This window comes from Drosophila montana, unplaced genomic scaffold (assembly GCF_035044405.1).
Source record: "Drosophila montana isolate Dmon_TW-CO22-7 unplaced genomic scaffold, ASM3504440v1 contig_3286_1, whole genome shotgun sequence".
NCBI lineage: Eukaryota > Metazoa > Arthropoda > Insecta > Diptera > Drosophilidae > Drosophila > Drosophila montana.
Genome location: NW_026998170.1, coordinates 448,896 through 470,843, shown reverse-complemented (window position 1 = coordinate 470,843; position 21,948 = coordinate 448,896). Strand labels below are relative to the sequence as shown.

Below are 21,948 nucleotides of genomic sequence, written 5' to 3'. Positions count from 1 at the left end.
GTAAGTCAATTTAGAGATGGCAGCTTACGTTTACATAAAAAGACAAGTTCAGGTATATTTTAGTTTTTATTTTAAATATACTGCAAGAGTGTTTTGATGTTGCTTAAATATAAAATCGCCTAATAATTTGTATACCCTGAACCCATGAAAATGGGTAAAATGGTTTTGCGCAAATGTATGTAACAGGGAGAAGGAAGCATCTCCGACCCCATAAGGTATATATATTCTAGGTCAGCATCTATAGCCGAGTCGATCTAGTAATGTTCGTCTGTCCGTCCGTATTTATGAACGCGTCGATATCAGATCATATGATCAATAAAAACCGATGTCAAAATCCTGATTTTGGAGCAAATCTCATTGCTTTTAATGGCTAGATTCATCAAATTTGACATGTAGCTTCCAAAATAGTATATCCAGTTCAAGTAGGTTCAGGGTACCCCCTAGTCGGGCACTCCCGACTAAAGCAATAGCATTCATCTATAAAACATTTAAATAAATTAATATTTTAAAATGAAGGTGCAAAATAAGCTTAATATAATACAGGTAATGATCATTTAAGACCCTTTCAAATCAGGTGAAGAGATTGCCATTAATAATTTGACGGTCACAAAAGACTGGAGACTTAATTAGCAAGAGCTATTGCCGTTTTAATGTATTACTAAATACAAAGTCTTGTAAAAATGTTAGATACCATTCGATTCTATTTGCTTCCACGTGATAATTCAGGATCTGCCTTTTTGACCAGAGATGTAACAATTTAAAGCTTAAATATAAAGTCCACAAACATTTTAAGAAAATAAATTAAATGAGAAATACAAATAAGTTGAATAAAATAAATAAGCAATGTCCTTTGAAATTATGCAAGGATATTGAAGAATTATGGCAATTTTTAAAAAAATGGATATCGGAAGGATATACCTTTGAACGTACAAAAAGTAGGACTATTAATAGGCAATCTACCAAAAATTCGGAATCAAACGGGAAGTGAATCCCAATTGGACTAAAATTACAATATCCGGGGATAGCCTGGATGTGTCAAGAACTATCGGACACAAGATGGCCAGATGATAACCCTGATCCCTGCGAATTGTTTGACGTAAGATATGCCAGGATTAGCCTATTATCTGTACAAAAATAACATAGCGTCTAGCTTTTTTAGAGATTCTTATCATTTTAAGTGGACATTCTTAAGTGGCACGATAAGAGAAGGATAATTGAAAAGCTCAAGCAATGTTCTGCGAATTAGATCAAATTGCTAGTCTATCAGGACAAATTTAAATTAATATTTTCTAGAAATTCTTGTCCTGATTCTATGCTACTTTTAAAAGGTACATACAAAATTTACGCTAGATATTTCAAAGCTTAAACTTTTATGAAATACAATATTGGAAAGATATGGCAGAATAAATATCGCATTTGTCCATGCATATTTTTCGTTTCAGGCTTACCTGAACATTTTAAATCGTAAGGGATTCTGTTACAAAGGATATTATACTATATAAAGACCAGCATTCCAATAGACTACTTTAAGACCTACGACTAAGGTAAGTTCAATTTTGGATCGGTAAGATACGAGCATATCATTATTTTCATAAAATCCCTTGCCAAAATAAAAAGCGATAGCAGATTAGGGTTTAAATTTATATAAAAAAATTAATAATAGACCCTGCATCATAATATTAGTAGAGTGTAAACAGAAGTGTTTTCACTAGCAAGTTTTACTGCACAGTTAACTGCAGCAAAGGCAACCGCCAAAAGACCCTCCGGAAATCCAAACAATTATCAACTTTGAAAGCCCCGCCGTAACACAATTAAGCAACAAATGTGAGATCATAACCATTAAAATAAAAGCAAAACCCGAGCCGAGGCTAGCAAGGCAGACGGAACCCGGAGCTAAAACGTGGCTAACAACGTCTCCTGGATTGTTATGGACTTTTGCATATTTACCCGTTTGTAACTTGGCTCAACTGGCTGTCTTATGCGCCAACCCCCCCACAACCCCGCCTCAATTACGTTTGTACTGATAATTAACCTTTCACCTGTAAATGTGAATGTGCGTAGAGTATTTCCCCAACATATTCATCGTATTATCTTCTACATGGCGCACATTTGTTTAACAGCCAGTAATTGCATTTAACATTGACAACACGAAAATGCACTCAGTTATGAGCTAATGGAGTCAACAATTTTTTACATTTGATTTAAAATATATTCGCACTGGCGCCATATCAAATATGTTTCTATGCATTTGTGCTGATCAAATTGCCAGCCAAAGAGAAAGCAGAATGCATCTCTAACGCCTGTGCTATACATATTTTACATACCCTCTCAAAGTGGAAGCGAGTTATCGCACATTTGCCACATTGGCGAAAAAGCTTTTCGCCTTTGGGAGATAATAAGACCGAGCGAAAGTAATTAGCCTATTTTTAATCGCTGCGAAAGTTAAAATGTGGTTTTAAAATTTCTAAAATGACTGAATAATTTAGTACAAATCATAAAAAATGCAATTAAAACATGTCGCACAGGTGTCAGAACATTTGAGCGCAAATGGCGAGTGGGCGAAGAGAAGAGGTGAGAAAAATGTTAAATAAAACTTTGCATTTGCTGCTGCTGTTAATATCAAAAGTTTGATGAAGCTATTTAAATGTTATGCGACTCTTGTTATTGTTGCTGTTGTGTTTTGTACTTTGTACTTAGCAAATATTTATGCAAATAATATGCAATTATACACGCACACACACACTCACACGCACACATGAGTGCAGAAACACATTCGCGGCGCCTAAAAGCGCTCAGTAAACAGTGAACTTTTTAACACACATGCAGCACAAATGTGTCAGAAACACACACACACATACAACAACTTGGGAGAGCAACAAACACATGGAAGTGTGTGAAGGCGCGTCTAAATCGCGAGCGAAAACGGGCGAAGCGTATGCAAATGGCAACAAAAGCAATGCCGAATTTGATGAACGACTCTAAGATACGCTTGAACTAGCCTTGTGTGAAAATTTCCCAATTCAACATAAAGAAAGCTGGTTTGCCTTAATATAACTAAAAAAAAAAACTTTTTATTTGATCAGGCATTTTATCGACACCAAACTCTACATAAATTGCAACAACTCGATTACACAATATGTTTACAGGGTATAACAACAGCGAACAACAAAGCCACGGACAGCAACAATGGCTGTTTGTTTCTTTCGTCTGTGTCAACATCGGGCCGACAAAACTAATGCGTAAGTTTTCTAAAGGCGGAAAACAGAGCAACAACAAAGTGCGCGCATAAAATGTTGAGCTAAAATAAAATTTGTCAGTTGCAGATCCTTAGCCAAGGTACTGTAAAATTAAAACATTCAACCTTAAATTATCTTATCAAAAAACATTCCATATTTGTGAGCGTCCGAGAGATTTTGAGAACTTTCATGAAAGTATGGTTCATAATTAGATTTATTATAAATCTTAAAAATATACTCTAAAATGAATTGTCTGTTGGGAGATAAAATTTTACTTTTAAATTGTGACAAACATGACGAACACATACAGAGTTAATAAACATATATTAAGCCGTTGCATAATTAACATTCAAATTCAATTACAATGTTGTCTGTTATCAAATGAAGATTCTTCTGAACCAACCTTAACATTTAAAAGAATATATATATAGAACACGATGCACTACGAATATTAAGAAATTATAGCAGTTCATTTGTATGGAGTGTGGGCTGATTTGTTTGTGGGAATACTGCTTCATGTGATTAAGAAAATTGACTTCACTGTACACTTTTTCCTAAAGCTAAATACATTTTCTATGCTATTCCGATACTTGTCTTATTGTAAAGTTCTCAAAATCGTCTTGTGGTATGAGACGCAATCTCATATCGTTGGCCAAATGCAGCACGGCATAAAGCGCCACCGAGGGCGAGAGCGAATCAGCCATTTTGGTGGACAGCACGCTGGGTAACTTGTCGTAGACCTCCTTAAACGTGGCCATGCCTTTGGCATACTGCTCCTCCTTCGCTTTCGCATGAGCGGGTATTTTCTCCTCCTCCATGGTGGCATTGCTTAGCAATTGTTTTTGTATCAGAGAATTGCAGCTGCGCTTGAGATTCTTCATGTCAATAACCTTGGCACGTTTCGCAAAAGGCACAATTACTTTGGTGACCTGTTTAGAAGGAGTTATAGCAGAAATTAGTAATGTTTTGTCGCAGAAAAGAGATGTAAATATGTTAACATTAATGTATAGAAAGGGGAAAATCTCCTAATCGTTTTTAAAAGGTCTAAATTTATTGCGCACTCACCTGCGTTGGTGCTCCCTCGAAATCGGTGGCAATCTCGAGTACCGTATCATTGCAGTTATTGCGCATCGTTGTGTTCCCTTGGCTCAGATTGCCGCAGGTGGCTTGCTCACCGGCCAAGAACGTGGCGCCCGGCTCCCCGCTCAAATTCATGGTGCTCACATTCATTTCGCCTGGCGAATGAGGCGTGTCCGGTTCAAAGTGATCATTGTCAAAGAGTTCCACATCATCGGCAGCATCGTCAGCAGCCGTGTTCGTATCCCTATCCATGTCGTCTTCGTCATCCTGCACACCATATCGCCGACTCACTTTGATGCTGGGCGCATAATCGTATCGATAGAAATAATTGGGTTCAAACTCGAACTTGGTGGGCAACATGAGTTTGCGAGCATCCCATCGCTTTTGATAGTTGGCCTTGCGCAGTTTTGTGTTCGAATCGAGCGTCTGGAAGAGATTCTCCGTGCACTCGCCAAAGTTCAGCTGCTTGCTGCGTCGCTTCGCCGCCTGCAGCGCGGCACGGCGTATTCGTGCCGCAGCTGCTGTGCCGCCGCTGCCGCCTGCGGCTACGTTATCCTGTGCATTGGTGTGTCCAAGGGTGCTACGTGCCCGTGTACGCTTGAACTTCCAGTGCGATGGTCCCGCCCAGAACTGAGAGATTTGGTCCATTGGCCGATAGGAGTACTCAAGCTTAGAGCTGCCGTCAACGGGTCGCAGATCCTCAATCAACACTGGCTGTTTGCGCAAGGCACGACAATGCTGCAACGTCGTGCGCTCCTCAGTTGTTAGATCCTCTAACTCATTGTAGTCAACCTCTAGAACTGTAGCCGCCGGCGCATCGAGCTCCGGCATTGGTTCGCACTCGGCATTGATGTCAAAGGCCATGGATAGCTCTTTTGGATTCTCATAAAAATCATCAGCATTGTCCACACCCATATCGTTATTATCTTCTAAATTCGCAGCTGCTGGATCGTTGGTATTGATCGGGTTGGGCGCATCGGTTATAATGTAGCCCGTGTGCAGAGGTCGTAGCTTAAGCTGTTGATCATAGCGCCGCAACTTCTTGGCCCACTCGGCGCTGACCAACGTCTGTGTATCCAAATTCTTTATATCACTGTCCACTATCGTATAGTCTTGCACCTCTTCTGGCAGCTTTTGATCTTGCCAGAAACGATAGTTTGTACGCAGTCGCAGCTCAGAGTCCACCGTTGGCAATATGTTGTGCATAAGCCGATTGGAGGCGTTTATTGAGCCCACCGTAGAGTTTAGTTTACCAAATACCGGATCCTGCAAAGGCGCCGTATCTAAACGTGCATTCAGCGTCTCCTTATTCTTTGTCACCGTAGAGACGGCTTTGCGTGTGCGTTTCTTAGCCTTTGGCGCCGCGCCTGGAGCTGCTTCAATATCATCAGCAGCGCCGCCTTCTGCCTGGTCCGCAATGCTCTCATCGCGGTCGGCGGCTGCATTTAGCTGCTTCTCAGTGAGCGTGCGCGCACTAAGTCCGGCAGACATGCGCATAGCATCCAGATAAATTGAATCCACGCGCAGGCCATACACCTTTGAGGAAGCCTCCAATGATGAGCCAGCCATCTAAAAGGTAAACAGCATTATTATTGGATTCAAAATAAACTTCTTAACTTACCTTAAAGTTGCTCAGCGTCTTGTGATGTCGATCCAGCAGACTAGATAGCGTATCGATCAACGACAGGCTCCAGGCATTGTCACGGCTCAGCTTGTTACCATTGTAGATCTCTAGGCATTTGCGAATGGTTTCGTTTTCTTCGATGGACTCCAGAACGCTGCTGTCTCGGGGTCGGGTTTGCTGCTGCAGCAGCGTGCGGCGTCGTGCCTCGCGACGTTCCGCCTCATCGTCGTTCACCATGGTCGTTAGGTCACGCAGCATACTCTCCCGGTGGCTGCCCACCGCAGAGCGACGCAATGGCGTCTCGGAACGCGGTAACGTCATGATCTAAGGAGTCCAAGCACGAAAGTATGTTGGTTGTTGTCTTATTAACAATTTAGGCACGCTTACCTTTTATCTGTGCAACACTTGTAAGCAGCCGAGCCTTAGCGTTGAAAATATGGCTATGTGAATTTTACTATTTGACTAATTTCACTTAATTATTGCTCGTGCCTTGTTATTCAGTTTTCTTTTATGCCTCTCGTTTTGGCATTATGATTGTATTGGTAATAGTTTACAGTTGCTTTCAAACGACGCCGCAATCTAGGGCTACAACGATAATATCGATATTTTAGTGTTGAATAACAGCAGGAATGGGTAAAGGACAGTATTTTTTCAATCGGTCGCTTTTACCGATAACGGAAAAAAACACTTTTGAAACTTTACCGGCAAAAACAAATCAATCGTTGGCATATTTATACAAAATCAAATTAAATTCATTTGTGTAAGCAGAACTAGTTAAGTTTGACTTACGTAAATAAAAACCGACTTTAAACTTCTAAACATAAAATTCAACAATATATCGATAAGTACCAAGTATCTCATTATTCAGTGTTTGTATGCATACATTTGAAAACAAGCAATAATATACGTACACAAATATTTTTGTCTTATAGAAAATAATATTGTCACAAGCCAAAATGTTTGATAGTGCTGCTGTGCAACACTTATATGCCAAATTATCGATGCAGCCCTCGAAGGCGGCAATCTAACAGTGAACATGCAGACATACATCTGTAAGTCGCGCGCAGCTCAGTAACATTGTTGTGTTTTTTGTATTAAAAATAGTGAGAAGTTATTTTGCAAACTCAGCAATAATTCAATGTAAACAATTTGCTGAATGTAGTGCTCGTTGCAATAGCGGCGCGCTTACATATACAAAGTTAATAGTCGTGCTGCCCATGTCGATTGTGCGTGTGTGTTTATGTATGTGCGTGTGTATTTGAGTTGGGATAACTGCACATTTATATTTGCGCAGCGAACTTAAACGGAAAAGAAACAGTTACTTAGAACATCAATAGAAAACGGAAGAGAAACAAACAACATGGCTCGCGACACGCAGGGCACACAGGCCACCCAGAGTCAGGCGTCCCACATTTGGACCCAGGTCGAAAGCCAGCCCATGGAGAAGATCGTCTGGGGCCGGCTCTATGGCAAGAATATTAAAATCAAGTCCCTTGGTACGAGCATAAAGCCCTACAAAATAATCTATACGCATTCGTCTTTTTGTGTTGGTAACTGTTATACTGTTATATTCAAAATTTAAATGTTTTTTTGTTATATGTATGTACATTTATTTGATGTTTTATACCCTGTTTCTATTATTATTATGTATGTCTTTACTAATTTTATGTATTGCATTTGGAGCTGACATTTCTTATAAGATATCTGCAAATCGTCCTCCAACGCGACTTTTAAGAATTGATGCAAAAGCTTACGTGGTCCTCACACAATTCTATTTAAAGTGTGTTTCTAATGTACATATGAATGTGTATATATATACTGTATTTATCTCTCCTATATTTTCTCTCTCCCTTTGCATTCTCTTTCTATTTCCCTCTCTAGGATTTTTTAAGTATGTATCGCTTAACATATTAAGTAACTGGAACAGGGTATCTTCTAGTTGGGCACTCTCGACTAGACATGTTTGTTACAATTTCTCAATTCCGAATATTTTCTTATTAGACTTGAACAACGACGAATTTTCAGCGGGACGCGGAGAACTAAATGATTTAATATTGACGCTTAATGATTTACCTGAGAAAATTCTATCGCGCATATCCAAGGTGCATTTTATCATAAAGCGCGCCAACTGTGAGCTGACAAATCCGGTTTATATACAGGTAGGTAGCTCAAAATACGCACCCAAAATGTGAACTACAATAAATCCGATTCAATTTGCAACAACCCCCCCAGGATCTCTCACGCAATGGGACTTTTGTGAATGGCGAGAGGATCGGCACAAACAAAACGCGCATCCTACAAAATGACGATATCATAGCCCTCTCTCATCCTACCTACAAGGGTAAGTCCTGTTGCTTTTGCAGAAATTCGAGCGTAGTATTAAAATTTGAACACCTGCTTTTCTTTGTTTTTAGCCTTTGTCTTTAAAGATCTTAGTCCGAACGAGGCGATCGGCCTGCCAGCTGAAATTACCGCTACCTATTATATAAATCGCAAATTAGGCTCAGGGGCATATGGCCTGGTCAGGCTGGTTTATGAGCGACGCACCTGCGAACAATTCGCGATGAAAATTGTTAAGAAAAACATGCTGGAGGTGAGCGCACATCCAAACAACAATCCTAACGATCCGGAGCGTGTGCTGAATGAGGCAAAGATTATGAAAAATCTTTCGCATCCGTGCGTGGTGCGCATGCACGATATTGTCGATAAGCCAGATTCCGTTTATATGGTGCTGGAATTTATGCGCGGCGGCGATCTGCTAAATCGCATAATAAGCAAGAAACTGCTCAGCGAGGATACATCCAAATTGTATTTCTATCAGATGTGCCATGCCGTCAAGTATTTGCATGACAGAGGTGAGTTAAGTGCAACAGATTGGGTCAGCTCGATGAAAGAGGCAAAATAAGGGATTAATATGATTTATAAATTAGAAAATAAGTTATGATTATAATGCATTTTTCAAGGTATTACACATCGCGATCTGAAGCCGGACAATGTGCTGCTCGAGTCCAGCGATGAGGATACACTGCTCAAGGTATCCGATTTTGGACTAAGCAAGTTTGTGCACAAGGATTCAGTGATGCGTACGCTATGCGGCACGCCCCTATACGTAGCACCCGAGGTGCTTATCACCGGCGGACGTGAATCCTACACGCAAAAAGTGGACATTTGGAGTCTAGGCGTGGTGCTCTATACGTGGTAAGGCAGTGATTATGATTTGGCTTCAAAGGCAGACATCAAATTAATATCTATTTGCAGCCTAAGTGGAACTTTGCCCTTTTCGGATGAGTATGGCTCACCGGCCGGCGAGCAAATAAAAAAGGGCAACTTCCGTTTTCGGCATCCCGCCTGGCAGGGCGTGTCGCAGCGCGCCAAGTTGCTGATCAAACAAATGCTCATTGTGGATCCCGAGAAGAGACCCTCAATTGATGCCGTGCTCAAGTGCAACTGGCTGCGGGATACACCGATGCTCTACAAGGCCAAACAACTCATGAAGTTGGAGCATATGGAGATCGGCGAGGAGGAGAACAATTTCCTGGAACCGCCTACAAAGCGGCGGCGGCAATAATAGAGAGCTGAAGTGAAAAAGTTTTAATTTTCTGGAAAAATTAATCGAAACATTTTTCCCCATTGCGCATAGAAGCAGCAAAGACAGCCACTTTACTTAAATGATTCCCCACTGAAAAGTATTTTTATTTTTTTCCTGCGGTTGTTTAATTTTACATGTTGTTTAGTTTAAGTTTTGCATTTGCGTCTTTTGTTAAACGTTGCGTGCCAAAAAAAAAAAATGAAACAAATTTGAATAATTATTACATTTATTGACGCGATTATAATATAAATATAATAATGATTAAATGTATATAGTTAAGTTGACTAAAATAATTGACGTTTAATTTTAGCAGGTGAATTTGATAACTTCTATATTAAAACCGATATTCACTTCCTAAATGACCCAAACTAGACATACGATTTTTCAAAATAATTCGCCACACAATTGATGTAATCAAATAACACTACACCGAGGATTGGAACCCGCATCCTCGTTGAGAATCTATATAAACATGTATGTATGACTAGAAATCTACGCACTTTCTACTTTTTTCCATCTTCCCCAGTTCGCGCTAGTAAAAATTGAACCTGGTATATTTTTGGTAAGCGCATATTAATGTACATATTTATTATTACCAAGTTTGTTGTATATTAGCGTATGTATCAAAATATATATATTAATTTATTTGTGTGACAAGGCAGGCAAATCATACATTTGCCAGTCGAGCAGGTTACATATTGTAAAATTATATCTATATATATATATATTTCATAATATGGAAAACAATTAAATAGTTAGATATCTAAAACTAGGTAGCTATATACATCTGGTGTCCTTTATCTTGTGCGTAGCCAATTTGCGGCCATGTCCAATGGTCAGCAGTGTGCTATCATCACGCCAGACTGCATCCGTAAGACGTGTGTGCGTGTGTTCGTTGGTGTAAATAAAATCATGTTGGAGTCCTACTTTGGCAATCTTCACTGCAGTGGGCAGATTGCTCATGGCCGCCAGATGGGTACTGTAAGAGAAGCCGTTTTATTTTAGGTATGATAAAACTGTTGATTTTTGCACCTACCCATTCACGAGAAGCTGCGAAACATGACCCTCCTTAAAGTAGGACACGGTTTGCTGCAGCTTGCGCGGCGCGCGTATGTCAAGCGTGTGCACATTGCCATCGTAATCGCCCAAATAGACGTAGTTATCGCCTTGCAGCTCACTGGGCGATGCCCAAGCGGCACAAGTGAAGCTAAGCAAATGCGTCTTGTCGTCATAGAGACACGTTGATGAGGGAGATGTGGCACGCACATCCCACAGACGTGCACAACCGCCGCGGTCGCAGGTGAGAATCTGTGTGGCAGCTGCCACGGATGTGGCTAACCCCGTTATTTTGTTGGTGTGTGCCGCGCGTGCATGATACGTGCTGCACAAATCGGCTCCAGAGAGATCCCAGACCTGTTGCAAAACGCATGAAAGTTGTAAGATATAGAAACAGCCGATTTTTAGGTACTTGCATTGAGCGTATTATCCAGGCAAGTGGTAACCGCTTGCTGTGGATGCGACTTAAACACACAGAGCTGATTGATGGGCGCCTTGTGTGCTGCATCTTCGCCAATGAGAAACAAACAGTATGGCGCATCAGGATTGCGCACCGTGGAGTAAGTGGACCAGGCCTGCAGTCGGGTGTCACCCAGCGCCATGAGCAGCACGTTGTTATCAGCATACCGTAAGATGTTAACAGTACATTCACACTGCAGCTTGAAGTCCGCATTGTCCACGGTCATGTGATCTGTCTGATTGTACCCAACGAGCATGCCCCACCACTTACCACCCTCGCGATGATTTGTGGCCAGCGCAAAATGCTGGAGTTCATTCATGGAAATACTGTCAAAGCAGTCGTGCAGGCGTGGTGTCAGGTTCTCCAGGCGGGCATTCATATCAGCCACATTGAGATTGGGATAGTCCACATTGTCAGCCAGTTCCTTGGCCAGTGGTGGCTGGTGCGTTGCGGGCGTGCGATATGTTACCGAACTCCTTTGTGGAAACATCATAAATGCTAAAAATCAGCACAGAATCAAAATAACAAATCTTCAGCGGGAAGGCAACGCGTGCCGGCAACAAACCAAAAAACAGTCTGGTAAGATATCAATATATCGATTAACAAACATATATATATATAATATCACATTTATCGATACTTTTGAATGAAGTATTAAGCCGTTACTTCTCCGTTTCACCATTTTCTATACACTTTTGTAGCTTATACAAAATAATTGTGTTTAAATAATAATACTTCCTACAGGAATTAAAATTTTAAAGCCTTCTTGTAAGCAATACATATGAAAAAGTATACACTATTGGATATCAATAATATCAATAACAATTTTAAATTTTTCAACAAAATATTAATTGAAAATAATACATATTGTCAAAATTGATTTAAACATATATATATTTCAATGCATATATATTAATTTTTATACATATTTGTTTAACTGCATTTCCACTGCATCTTAAACAATCTATATTGCGATAGCTATGTGGCATTTTATAGCACTGTTTACTCTATCGAAGTACTCATTGCCACTGTTACTCGTATCGTCAAATGACATTTCGAGTACAAGCATAACATTGTATTAACAGTAAACAAAGCGTACGCCAACGCGACAGACGTGTTTGTTCTGCGTATTTGTGTTTTAATATAATTTTTTCGTCAAATTAGAATTACTACGCATGTTGGCAAATTTAGTAAAAGGAGCGCACAATGATAAAACACATAAAAGAGATGTAATCTAGTTATCCCTCGACATCGCACAAATGAACCAAAGATACTTATATAAGGCACTTAGTACACAAAAACACAAGTTGCATGCAACATCAATGCAAACGAACATGCAAATTCACTGAAATCCGAAATATACATATAAACAAAGGCACGCAAATAACTGCCTATATGCAATTTCTGGCTATTATGCAAACAATTGTTCAAGATTAAGTACATAAGAACACAAGTGCCTTAAAAATATAGAACAAAAGGATAACTAATTGAAGCCATTAGTAGTACGCCAACTACAGCGTCAAGTGCATTAGTTAATATTAGTAACTTTTATTGAAGCCAACATGGACACGGGCAGCGTAATGGATATTTATGCCATTTATTTATTTCGACCCGGAAGTTCGCCCGTTGATTGGTGCGAGGGCAATTATTTAATATCATCGAATATTGCCGAGTTCGTCAACACGGTGCGTATACATTTGTGGTATATCTTTTCTTTTTGGTTTTACTTTTTTTTTTGCATAACCCCTTTTGTGGTACTTATAATTTGCGCTGCACTTGCAGAAACACGCGCGTGCACACGCACACACACACACACCCATTTACAGCGCGCTGTAAGACCTTGACCTTTCTGTGCGTGTGAAAGCTACTCACACTAACAAGCGCTGATTGTAAACAAAACAGCGATGCTGTGTTAGCAAACACTTGACAACACTAATAGTTACAGTTAGTTTTCAGAACATGTGGTACCAAAAGTTGTTCTTTACTTAATAGCGCATTGGAATTTTTTTGTTTTATAAATTGATTAATGAAATTTGTCACTTTAGTTGTGAAAAAGAAATTTGTGCGAGGTATTTACGACACTCCATTAGTAAAAAGGAATTTAAACTTTTCTTTAGATTAGAACTTATTAACAACTATACATAACAAAAATTGAGTCTCCATTGAAAATATTACAATATACATATGTAATTTGCGTTTTGTTTGAGAAACACTGAGGTTTGTTCTAATTTTGAATAAAATACATCAAAAACATGATATAACTAGAAATAAGTATAAAAACGTGCTTTTCATAGAATATGATACGTTTTTATTTTTTTTCGCGGTCGTAACTAACGTTAATTACAACATTGCTTTTTAAAGTTTGTTATTGGATTTTCTTATCGCTGTTTCGCGTTGCATTTCTTGAGCTAATTATTTATCACAGACTCAAACTCAAAGTTCATGTCACAAATGCGTAATAAGCTTCGCAGTGATTCCTTTGTATAAATAAAAGTACGTGTGTTCCCGTTTTTTTTCTTCCAGTTTTTCTTCGTTCTTTTGCGCATTTGTTATCAACAACTGTTTGATTTTTTTTCCAAGCTTGCGTAATCAAATCAAAAGGCAGTATTTATTATTTTAATAAGCAAAAATAGGACACCAAACTATTTACTAGCTGAATGATCAGATAATTACTCAATCACCGTAACAGATACGAATTCAAATTTGGAATTCGTTTACTTTAAATAAACATTAATACCTTAAAGCACATATGATCTGGCTATCTTGATAAATGCGGTTGGATTAATGTTTTTTCTATAAAATTGTTTAATAATTAAAATTTAAACTTCGAGCAGCTACAATTTCACTGAGATCATAATCTAATTTTTTGATCTGCTGTCTTGTTTCGAAAATTCTTGCCTTGAGAGCAACATTTGCATTGCTTTTGTAAGCTTCAATATTTTAGAAATTGAATGAAGCTTAAAAAATATTGAGTTTTTAAAGCACAGCTAGGAACTGAAAAGAAAAATTTACGAGCAAGCAATATAATTAAAATTTTATATATACTCATGGATATATTTAGGAAAAATTAATATTAATTTAAGCTACTAGAATATGTTTATTATTTTAATTTTTCATTTGAAAACGCCAACCTCTGTTAGACATAAACAAATTAGGCTTAAATGTTGTTAGAGATTCAGAAAACAGCAGTTTGTCATTTTGTTTTCCCACCCATCTTATCTGATTGAGCTACATACATATCTTTTGATTGATGGCCGCACTGATTTCACACAATCTATCACAATATCGAATTATCTTAAATATACATTGCCATAGCTCCCTTCATTATACAGATTGTGAGTATAATTCGTAGATTGAAACTATGTTCAATACTGATTGAGACTTCCAATCAATATACAACTTTATTTACCATAACAAATATTGACTCTACAAACAGAACTCTTGCAATTACCTATACGCTAATTCATTATTATTGGACTTTACAAGTGTTATTTAAGTCTAATGATATTGTAATGGAAATCTGTTTTGGTCAATATGCTTTCATTGTAAAGAATCGCTAACGATGATGAAAAACTTTTAATTGTTTTTATTTTATTAGCCTGAGTAATTGCTTCATTTTTTGTCGGCTGCAATTAATTTAAAGCTCACACTGCCTTTTGTTCAATTCCCTTATTTTTTTTTCTGAAATGCAATAAGTTAATGAACTGCTTGGGGGTCATGCATACATATTTATTATATATATTATACACATATGACGCCTAGTTGTGTTTATATAAGATATACAAATATATTCTACAATGTTAACAACGACTCGCCTTGCCCAGCCCCATTTCGTGATGGCCTCTAATTGCAATTGCATTTGCTTTAAATATCTTTCAACTTGTTTAACACACATTATTTCAATTTAATTATGTTTTGGCCCATAAATTATTCCCGTCATTCTTTGTTCTCGTGCTTCGGTTGAAAACATGTTAAAATGACACGAAATATAAATTGTTGAAAAACTCTGTCCGAACAAATGGCATAACAAACTGTTTGACACACTTATATGTACATAGATATAGATATGGTTGGTTGCTCGCTTTCTCGTGGGGGTAGGATTTGGCCTAATGTCATTATTTTTATTGAGCCTAATGTCATTATTTTTGTTGAGCAAGGCTAGCATGTTGTAAACAGGGTATATTCGAGGCATTCGTTTACTTGTTTCGTGTCCGCATTCTATATTCTATATAAAACTGACCGGCAGTAATTAAAAAAAACGCGTTTGTTTATTTGAATAAGTATCTTGACCTCAAAAATTGTTGGCTACCTTTCTTTTCAGCAGCTCAGCTCGTAAGCTTAGTCCATAAAAGCTCGTAACTAATCAATTCAGTCGAATATTCAAATAATAATTTCGCTTCTAACTAACTCTTTCTATCTAATTTATTTTATTTACTCTAAATGCTAATAGCTGATCGCTTTAATTTTTAATATAATATCCTGATTAGGAATTAAGATTCTATTTATTTTACAGCAAAACGCATTGGTACCAGAAAATTATCAATTTTAGGAGTTATAATTTTTCTTAAAAAAAATATTTTATATTTGCAATTTAATGATTGATTTTCAATATTATTTTAAAATTTGACAAAATGCTTATAAGAAGACAATTAAAATATTATAAAAAGTTCCTCTCACTCAAAAAAAAAAAACGAATTCATTATCAATATCGAATTTAGTTTTTCTAAAAAGATTATAATAATTCTTATATAATATTTTGTATTATTGTTAATGCTAGCTTAATAAATCTGAAAATTATTGTTTTAATTCATATGCATATTCTTAATATTTTTAGTTCTAACTTAGATTTTTTAACATTTATTCATGTAATGAATATTTTTTCTAATACTTTAATTGCCATCTTAACGATGTGTTTAGTTGAAATTAAATAATTCAAACTTTGGTTTAACTTAGTTGTGTATAGCTTATCTAACTGTCGCTTGCTTCTCTCTTACAGTTCAGCAATTTTCTGTTTATCCTACTGCCGCCCGTGCTGATAATGTTGTTTAAGGAATACGGAAGATTCGTGACGCCCGGAATACATTTGCTGTGGGTGCTGCTGATTGTTGTGGGTCTCAGTTCCATGTATTTCCATGCGACATTGAGTCTGTTGGGCCAGCTGCTCGATGAACTGGCCATACTCTGGGTGTTTATAGCCGGCTTCTCGCTGTTCTATCCCAAGCGTTACTATCCAAAGTTCGTGAAGAACGATCGGTAAGTCTAGTGAAAATATATAATATGAAATGAATGCTTCTAACTTAAATTAACTCTTGTCTGCTTAACAGCAAAGCCTTCAGCTGGCTCATGTTGACATCGGCCATTATCGCAACGGCTTTGTGCTGGTGGAAGCCCATTGTTAATGCCTTTGTGCTGATGCTCATGGGCGTGCCGACAATGATAATGCTCTACACCGAGCTGCAGCGGTGCGTATGTCCCGAAATATACCCAAAAAATTTTCTAGCCGATAAGCAGCGTTTGCCTTGTTGACCGATAAGTTAAAACAAAGACAGCTAAATCGTATATCATATCATTCAATCCTTATCAATTTTATGCATGTTTAACAAAGCCTACGGCTACTCTAGGTTTTCTGTTTTTTTTTTTATCAACTGGGCACAGGTGTACCCATTGCCTAATCTATGTATTTATATAGGTCTGTGTGTTTCCAATACATCATCCAACTTTTTTCAAAGCAAGTCAAAGTTCAATAGAGCTTCTCTTGAAATAATGGGCGCAACTGTTGAAATACCTTTGGGTCATAAATCACAGGCTTATTTTATAAGACTGCCAAAAGACGGATGGCTTTTAGGATTTTTAATCTATTTCAATTTTTTCAAAGCAAGCTATTATCTTTAAATTAAAAAAAAAACTCTCTTAGATAAGCTACCGTAGCCCTCTTGAAGCAGTACTCGAAGCTCTGTCATCGAAAATCAATTAAAACAGAAAAGGTTTGCTTTGTCGAGTCGAGAGTCTTTTTTAAAGAAAATAATTGACTCCCATAAAGATAGGCAGTTTAATTCAATCGGAAGTTCGAACTAGATTGTGATTTATATGGTCCTTAATAAAAAAGTCGTACAGACTTTTGTATATTTTCTTCTATCAAACAATTTGACTACAAAATTATAAATTTCATAATTTTTGTTTTACAATTGAAGTAAACGCGTAGCTAGTATACAATTATTTTAAACGAAAAATTAATAATTCAGCTTCTTAGTATATCACTTGAGAAATATCAATAATATTTAATTTTTGTTGTTTGCACTATTTTTTTCTATAATTTTAATAATCAAATTGAAAATTTTGTGATTTGGCAAATTATCGAATTGAATAATGGCTTATAGTAATTATTTGAGAGTAAATGAAAAAAGTTTATGCTATAGAAGGCAATTAAACAAATGTCCACAGTCATGATAAGAATGATAATTAAATGATATTAAAACTTTGCTATTTAATAGGATACGTGGCAAGGGAGACATTTGCGATTTTATAAGGTTGATATATGTTTTAAGTCAGTATCAAGAAATAAGTCGAACCAGTTGGGAATCAGATTACTAAAACATATAAGAGAAACTGATTTTTCTTTGCAAATCCTTGTTTCTTTTCAAGATATTTCAATTTAATTCAGATAAACTAGATATAAGACAATTTTTATCTATTACGGACTTCAATATCATACAGTGTCTAAGGAAACTGTAGGATCAAGCTTTTAGAATTAAACGCTTAAAATTATTTGTATAAATGATGTGGCTAATCAGCTATATGTTTGCCGGAATATTTAATCTTCGGCAACCTATTTATAACTTAAATGTTGTTTGATAATTTCGCAGAGCACTTGAAAGAAAGTTCAATAGACGTTTAACCATATAACACATATTAAGAAATAATATACATATATCGTATAACATTTTCAACAATTCCAACATATAAGCATGCATATTTTCTATCTGTTGCCATGGCAGTCTGTAGTTCTTCTATACAGAAGCTAAAATTTGCGAACTTTGTTTTTTTTTTTCATCCGCAGAGTTCGTGATCAGCGCGTTTATCGTCTGGGCCTGCGTGCCACGACAGTTTGGGGCGTGGCAGTTTTTTGTTGGATCAACGATCGCATGTTCTGCGAGGCCTGGTCAGCAATTAACTTTCCATATCTGCACGGATTTTGGCATATACTCATATTCATAGCTGCCTATACGGTGCTGGTGCTGTTCGCATATTTCTATGTGGAATCCGAGCTGCCGCAGCGGCAGCCGCTGCTCAAGTATTGGCCAAAGAATGAGTTTGAGTTCGGCATACCCTTCATATCGATAAGAAATCCAGGTAAGACACTGCACAGCACGATCTAAGTTGCAACAACAAATGCCATGACAGACCAAATAAGGAAATCAAACCAAATTTAACAAATAAGACACACAGTAATGCTTTAGCTAGTTGGTAAATTATGTATTTTTAGACCTTAGTGCGCAACACAATATTTAACTGGTTGTCAAATTGTATTAGTCCAATTGTAGCTAATTTGTTGGATTGGAGGTTAAGGCTGTTAAAGTATTAATCCTAAGATTTGTTTGAACTAATGTACATTAATCTGTATTGCTTAGCATCTAGTATATGGAGTATATACATATATGTATCTAGTACTGCCCCTAGTGGTGCTGTGTAAACACACACATATCCCAAAGATCCTAAAAAGTCATTAATCTAACTGCTTGTAAGTCCACTAATATGGTTGCAGTCAAGCGCGCAATGGCAACAGACTCGAACAAAACTCGTTTTCCCCAATCTGTATGAACAGGCTGTGATATGTTATACTGACTCATTATGCACCCCTGAGACTTCCAAAAAAAAAAGATAAATAAATAATAAAAACCGCATATGAGTGAAGAAAGAAAAAACAATATACGTTCCTACATTCTTAATTTCGTCGCTTGCTCCTAAAAAGTTTTATGGGTACCTGAATGCCTGACTGCCTTATATGAGTATGATAAATCCGATTGCTTTGTTCGAGAGTCTCACAAAGAAAGTCTTTTGATAGCCATTGTTCCTTGACTGCACCCACGTAGCCACTAATCACCGTATGCATAAGACTTCTACTAATCCACGTAGTTTTGTTTTTGGACCAATTGCGAATTTCCAATGCCTGCTCTTAAACGCAAAAACAATTGCTGATCCCACAGATTCGAAAGATTGGCACATCTACTGCAGCTTATTCGTGCAGGATTACGACAACGGGCTAAAGGCTCTGCGCTGAAAGTCTTGACACTATTTAGAATTAGATCTAAAATGCGCCATACAAAAAGAAAAGGAAAGTTTACAAAATTAATGAACTGGTTTTTGCCAACATCTGTTTGTAACTTATGGAAATTTGCATAACGTACTTGTAAACTATGTCCAAATTAAAGAAAGTCAAAAAGTTTATGATATATTGCTTAGTTTAAGTCTTTAAAATAAGCTAAAACTAAATTAGTCGAGCGTTTGTACATTTCATTCGTCAATTCTGAGTTTAGTCAAGATATTTTGAAAACTCAACAATTTAAAAACAAAAAAAAACATTCATTAGTTTCTAAGGCAGCTATATAATACAGAGAGTCAATCCGACTCCTAAATATATATACGGATACATGCCGAGCTTCATTGAGATATTTTTATATCTAATAAAAGATAATGTATAGAAACAGGAGGACTTGGGTACATACATATATAACAAAATTAATTAATTAATTTGAAAAGATTTAGAAGATTTCCTGAATAATCTGCAGTATGTTTGTATAATTCGTACAACAAACTAAGCAATATCTTGGTGAATTGATGTTAAGTGGTCTGGTAAATTTTATGGAGCGTTTAGCGTAGACAACGTGATATAAATTAGTGGTACAACTGATGCCTAAGCAATTTAAATTATATATCCAAACTACAAATACTTATGAAATAAATTATACAACCTTGAACAACTATTATTAGCTTACCTGATCAGCAACAAAAAATATATACATGAAAAAGTTTTCAATAGTAAATTACAGTTTTAGCTGTCATTTAGAAGTTAACTTAAGGTTAACTGAAGAGAACAAATATGAAAAAGAAAAACATGACATTGTACTGAGTTAATGATGCAAACAAATTGTTGATAATGCATACTTAATATAATAAAAGAGCTTGTAAGCAAATCTTTTCTGTTGTTACAGTATTTATTCCATATAATTCTCATGATTTTCATTTGAATACATTTAATTCTAAACATATACTTTGTAAATCGTATAACTCGCTTGATAATAACTAAATATGTGTTATTATGTGCAATTTCACAGTAGAGGTGTAAGTATTTTAGTTGTGCTTCACTGAGCATTGGTCCAAAAACAAAAATTCGTAAGTATATTTCCAAAATATCTAATCCGAATCGGATGAGATATTAGTGCATGAATCGCGTGCCGTACGCTTGTTCAATGAGTTGTAGAGGCCATTCAATTGATACGGCCCGCGGTAGGTGACAATATTCTTTGGCGTCTCGAATATTTTGACCTCATAAAGGAGCTCCGGCTTCTTGAGATGAGTGCGTATATTATCCCAAATATATACGGCCAGGTTCTCTGTTGTGCTCGGCTGTAAATTTATATTGAGGGTAATTCATTGAATTCTTAGAATTTCGGTATGTGCAGGATATTTACAATTTTAGCAAAGTACTCCACATCCTTGTCTAGATTCTTGTGATCCAGGCGCTTCATAATGACCGCCTCAATGGCATCCTTTAATTCTGTTATGTTCAGCACCATGCCGGTACGTCGATCGATGGGTCCGCGCACAGTCAATTCCACTAAGAATAGACAAAGAACATAATTTATTATAATTACAAGAATTTGAACAGAAACGCAATCTATCAAGCCCCGTAGAGAGCTGACACTTCTACAGCCTTTGCAGCCTTGTAATTGCAATATTTCAACAAATTCATTCTGTTCATATGCAATTATATCATTTTCGCATTATCAATTATTTTTTTTTATAACCTTGCTTTTCATATTTAATGAATGATGAACTTGATAAGCGAGCTTGTCGGCCAAGGCCTGGCTAAGGTATAAACAGATTGTTTGTTTTGTCTCATATTTCCAATGGCTGTGGTTTTTTATGCTCGAGCAAATCGAATGCCATTTGATATGGCTGCTACTAATCGCAACTAATCAGGCATTTAATGTTAACAATTTACGAAAATATTTATGCCAAATATGCACAGAGGCCGCGTACCCGTATAATTGTGACCGTGTCCATTGAAATTATTGCATTTCCCGAAGACTTCCAAATTTTCGGCATCGCTCAGCTGAGGACTGCAATGAATGGAAAACGCAATTGAATAAGGAAACCAAAACACATGCGAGTAAAGCAATTAAGATAACACAAGTGTGCGAGTTGTCAATTTTGATATTGAATTGAATTTATTTATTATTTATTACCTGTGCAGGCGATGGCAAGCGCTGAACGTTTCTCGGCGCGTCAAAAATGCAACAGGTTGTTGGGACATGCTGCAGTTGCTGATTATAAGAGGAATGCGACTTTATCGGGATTGCAGGAGTCTAGGTATTCGGTGGCACGTGCGCGAGCACTGTTTTGCTGTAAATGCAAGACCTGCTTTCAAAACGCGCTTATTTATATGATTGACTGTGTGCGAGGTAGAAGAAACAATTTGTTAGCTGCGAAGCAACAGTTCGACTTGTTAGCGCACTTACGAATGTGAAATGCGGCAGCAGCGCTCACTAACTAACTTTATTTTGTATGGCAAATATAATGTAATCTCAAATCAATTCCAAATAACTTTGTCTACGTCGGCTACATGCAGTAGTGCAATGAAAACAACAACAAACCCAAAAGTATCGATGTTGCATTGGCATCG

General features: G+C 37.2%; 5 protein-coding genes across 6 annotated transcripts; 2 read left to right on the top strand and 3 right to left on the bottom strand.

Moving 5' to 3' along the window:
* Positions 1-3,441: 3,441 nt before the first annotated feature.
* barr (barren) lies at positions 3,442-6,489 on the bottom strand. The gene is made up of 4 exons (XM_064690843.1): positions 6,328-6,489; positions 5,938-6,264; positions 4,302-5,885; positions 3,442-4,165 (listed from the first exon to the last, which is right to left on the bottom strand). The coding sequence occupies exons 2-4, from the start codon at positions 6,259-6,261 to the stop codon at positions 3,815-3,817; spliced, it is 2,259 nt and encodes a 752-aa protein (XP_064546913.1). The 5' UTR covers positions 6,262-6,264; positions 6,328-6,489; the 3' UTR covers positions 3,442-3,814.
* A 500-nt stretch (positions 6,490-6,989) lies between these two features.
* Positions 6,990-9,589, top strand: lok (loki). The gene is made up of 6 exons (XM_064690844.1): positions 6,990-7,436; positions 7,942-8,099; positions 8,173-8,281; positions 8,355-8,795; positions 8,904-9,138; positions 9,199-9,589. Exons 1-6 carry the CDS (start codon positions 7,301-7,303, stop codon positions 9,506-9,508), a joined length of 1,389 nt encoding a protein of 462 aa, XP_064546914.1. The 5' UTR covers positions 6,990-7,300; the 3' UTR covers positions 9,509-9,589.
* Positions 9,590-10,236: 647 nt separating this feature from the next.
* vls (valois) lies at positions 10,237-11,538 on the bottom strand. The gene is made up of 3 exons (XM_064690875.1): positions 11,002-11,538; positions 10,566-10,942; positions 10,237-10,508 (listed from the first exon to the last, which is right to left on the bottom strand). Exons 1-3 carry the CDS (start codon positions 11,536-11,538, stop codon positions 10,307-10,309), a joined length of 1,116 nt encoding a protein of 371 aa, XP_064546945.1. The 3' UTR covers positions 10,237-10,306.
* Positions 11,484-19,490, top strand: bwa (alkaline ceramidase). 2 transcript variants are annotated; one of them, XM_064690877.1, is made up of 5 exons: positions 11,484-11,624; positions 16,042-16,298; positions 16,370-16,507; positions 18,103-18,395; positions 19,250-19,490. In XM_064690877.1, exons 2-5 carry the CDS (start codon positions 16,084-16,086, stop codon positions 19,321-19,323), a joined length of 720 nt encoding a protein of 239 aa, XP_064546947.1. In that variant the 5' UTR covers positions 11,484-11,624; positions 16,042-16,083; the 3' UTR covers positions 19,324-19,490. The 2 variants fall into 2 exon arrangements, with proteins under 2 accessions (XP_064546947.1, XP_064546946.1); XM_064690876.1 differs by lacking the exon at positions 11,484-11,624 and adding an exon at positions 12,125-12,730.
* A 748-nt stretch (positions 19,491-20,238) lies between these two features.
* On the bottom strand, positions 20,239-21,920 carry purple (6-pyruvoyl tetrahydrobiopterin synthase purple). Its single transcript, XM_064690841.1, has 5 exons — positions 21,785-21,920; positions 21,512-21,716; positions 21,306-21,385; positions 20,735-20,880; positions 20,239-20,669 (listed from the first exon to the last, which is right to left on the bottom strand). Exons 2-5 carry the CDS (start codon positions 21,577-21,579, stop codon positions 20,457-20,459), a joined length of 507 nt encoding a protein of 168 aa, XP_064546911.1. The 5' UTR covers positions 21,580-21,716; positions 21,785-21,920; the 3' UTR covers positions 20,239-20,456.
* Positions 21,921-21,948: the final 28 nt, after the last annotated feature.

What these genes read in the sequence shown, in the direction of transcription:
- barr (XM_064690843.1), bottom strand. Translation starts at nt 6,261, where the DNA reads ATGACGTTACCGCGTTCCGAGACGCCATTGCGTCGCTCTGCGGTGGGC. An exon ending in AGACGCTGAGCAACTTTAAG is followed by an intron (nt 5,886 to 5,937) that starts GTAAGTTAAGAA and finishes TTTACCTTTTAG; the next exon opens with ATGGCTGGCTCATCATTGGA. An exon ending in TCGAGGGAGCACCAACGCAG is followed by an intron (nt 4,166 to 4,301) that starts GTGAGTGCGCAA and finishes CCTTCTAAACAG; the next exon opens with GTCACCAAAGTAATTGTGCC.
- lok (XM_064690844.1), top strand. Translation starts at nt 7,301, where the DNA reads ATGGCTCGCGACACGCAGGGCACACAGGCCACCCAGAGTCAGGCGTCC. An exon ending in TATTAAAATCAAGTCCCTTG is followed by an intron (nt 7,437 to 7,941) that starts GTACGAGCATAA and finishes TTTTCTTATTAG; the next exon opens with ACTTGAACAACGACGAATTT. An exon ending in GGCGTGGTGCTCTATACGTG is followed by an intron (nt 9,139 to 9,198) that starts GTAAGGCAGTGA and finishes ATCTATTTGCAG; the next exon opens with CCTAAGTGGAACTTTGCCCT.
- vls (XM_064690875.1), bottom strand. Translation starts at nt 11,538, where the DNA reads ATGATGTTTCCACAAAGGAGTTCGGTAACATATCGCACGCCCGCAACG. An exon ending in GCCTGGATAATACGCTCAAT is followed by an intron (nt 10,943 to 11,001) that starts GCAAGTACCTAA and finishes GTTTTGCAACAG; the next exon opens with GTCTGGGATCTCTCTGGAGC. An exon ending in TCGCAGCTTCTCGTGAATGG is followed by an intron (nt 10,509 to 10,565) that starts GTAGGTGCAAAA and finishes CTTCTCTTACAG; the next exon opens with TACCCATCTGGCGGCCATGA.
- bwa (XM_064690876.1), top strand. Translation starts at nt 12,608, where the DNA reads ATGGACACGGGCAGCGTAATGGATATTTATGCCATTTATTTATTTCGA. An exon ending in TTGCCGAGTTCGTCAACACG is followed by an intron (nt 12,731 to 16,041) that starts GTGCGTATACAT and finishes TCTCTCTTACAG; the next exon opens with TTCAGCAATTTTCTGTTTAT. An exon ending in CTCTACACCGAGCTGCAGCG is followed by an intron (nt 16,508 to 18,102) that starts GTGCGTATGTCC and finishes TTTCATCCGCAG; the next exon opens with AGTTCGTGATCAGCGCGTTT.
- purple (XM_064690841.1), bottom strand. Translation starts at nt 21,579, where the DNA reads ATGTCCCAACAACCTGTTGCATTTTTGACGCGCCGAGAAACGTTCAGC. An exon ending in ACACGGTCACAATTATACGG is followed by an intron (nt 20,881 to 21,305) that starts GTACGCGGCCTC and finishes GTCTATTCTTAG; the next exon opens with TGGAATTGACTGTGCGCGGA. An exon ending in TGGAGTACTTTGCTAAAATT is followed by an intron (nt 20,670 to 20,734) that starts GTAAATATCCTG and finishes ATAAATTTACAG; the next exon opens with CCGAGCACAACAGAGAACCT.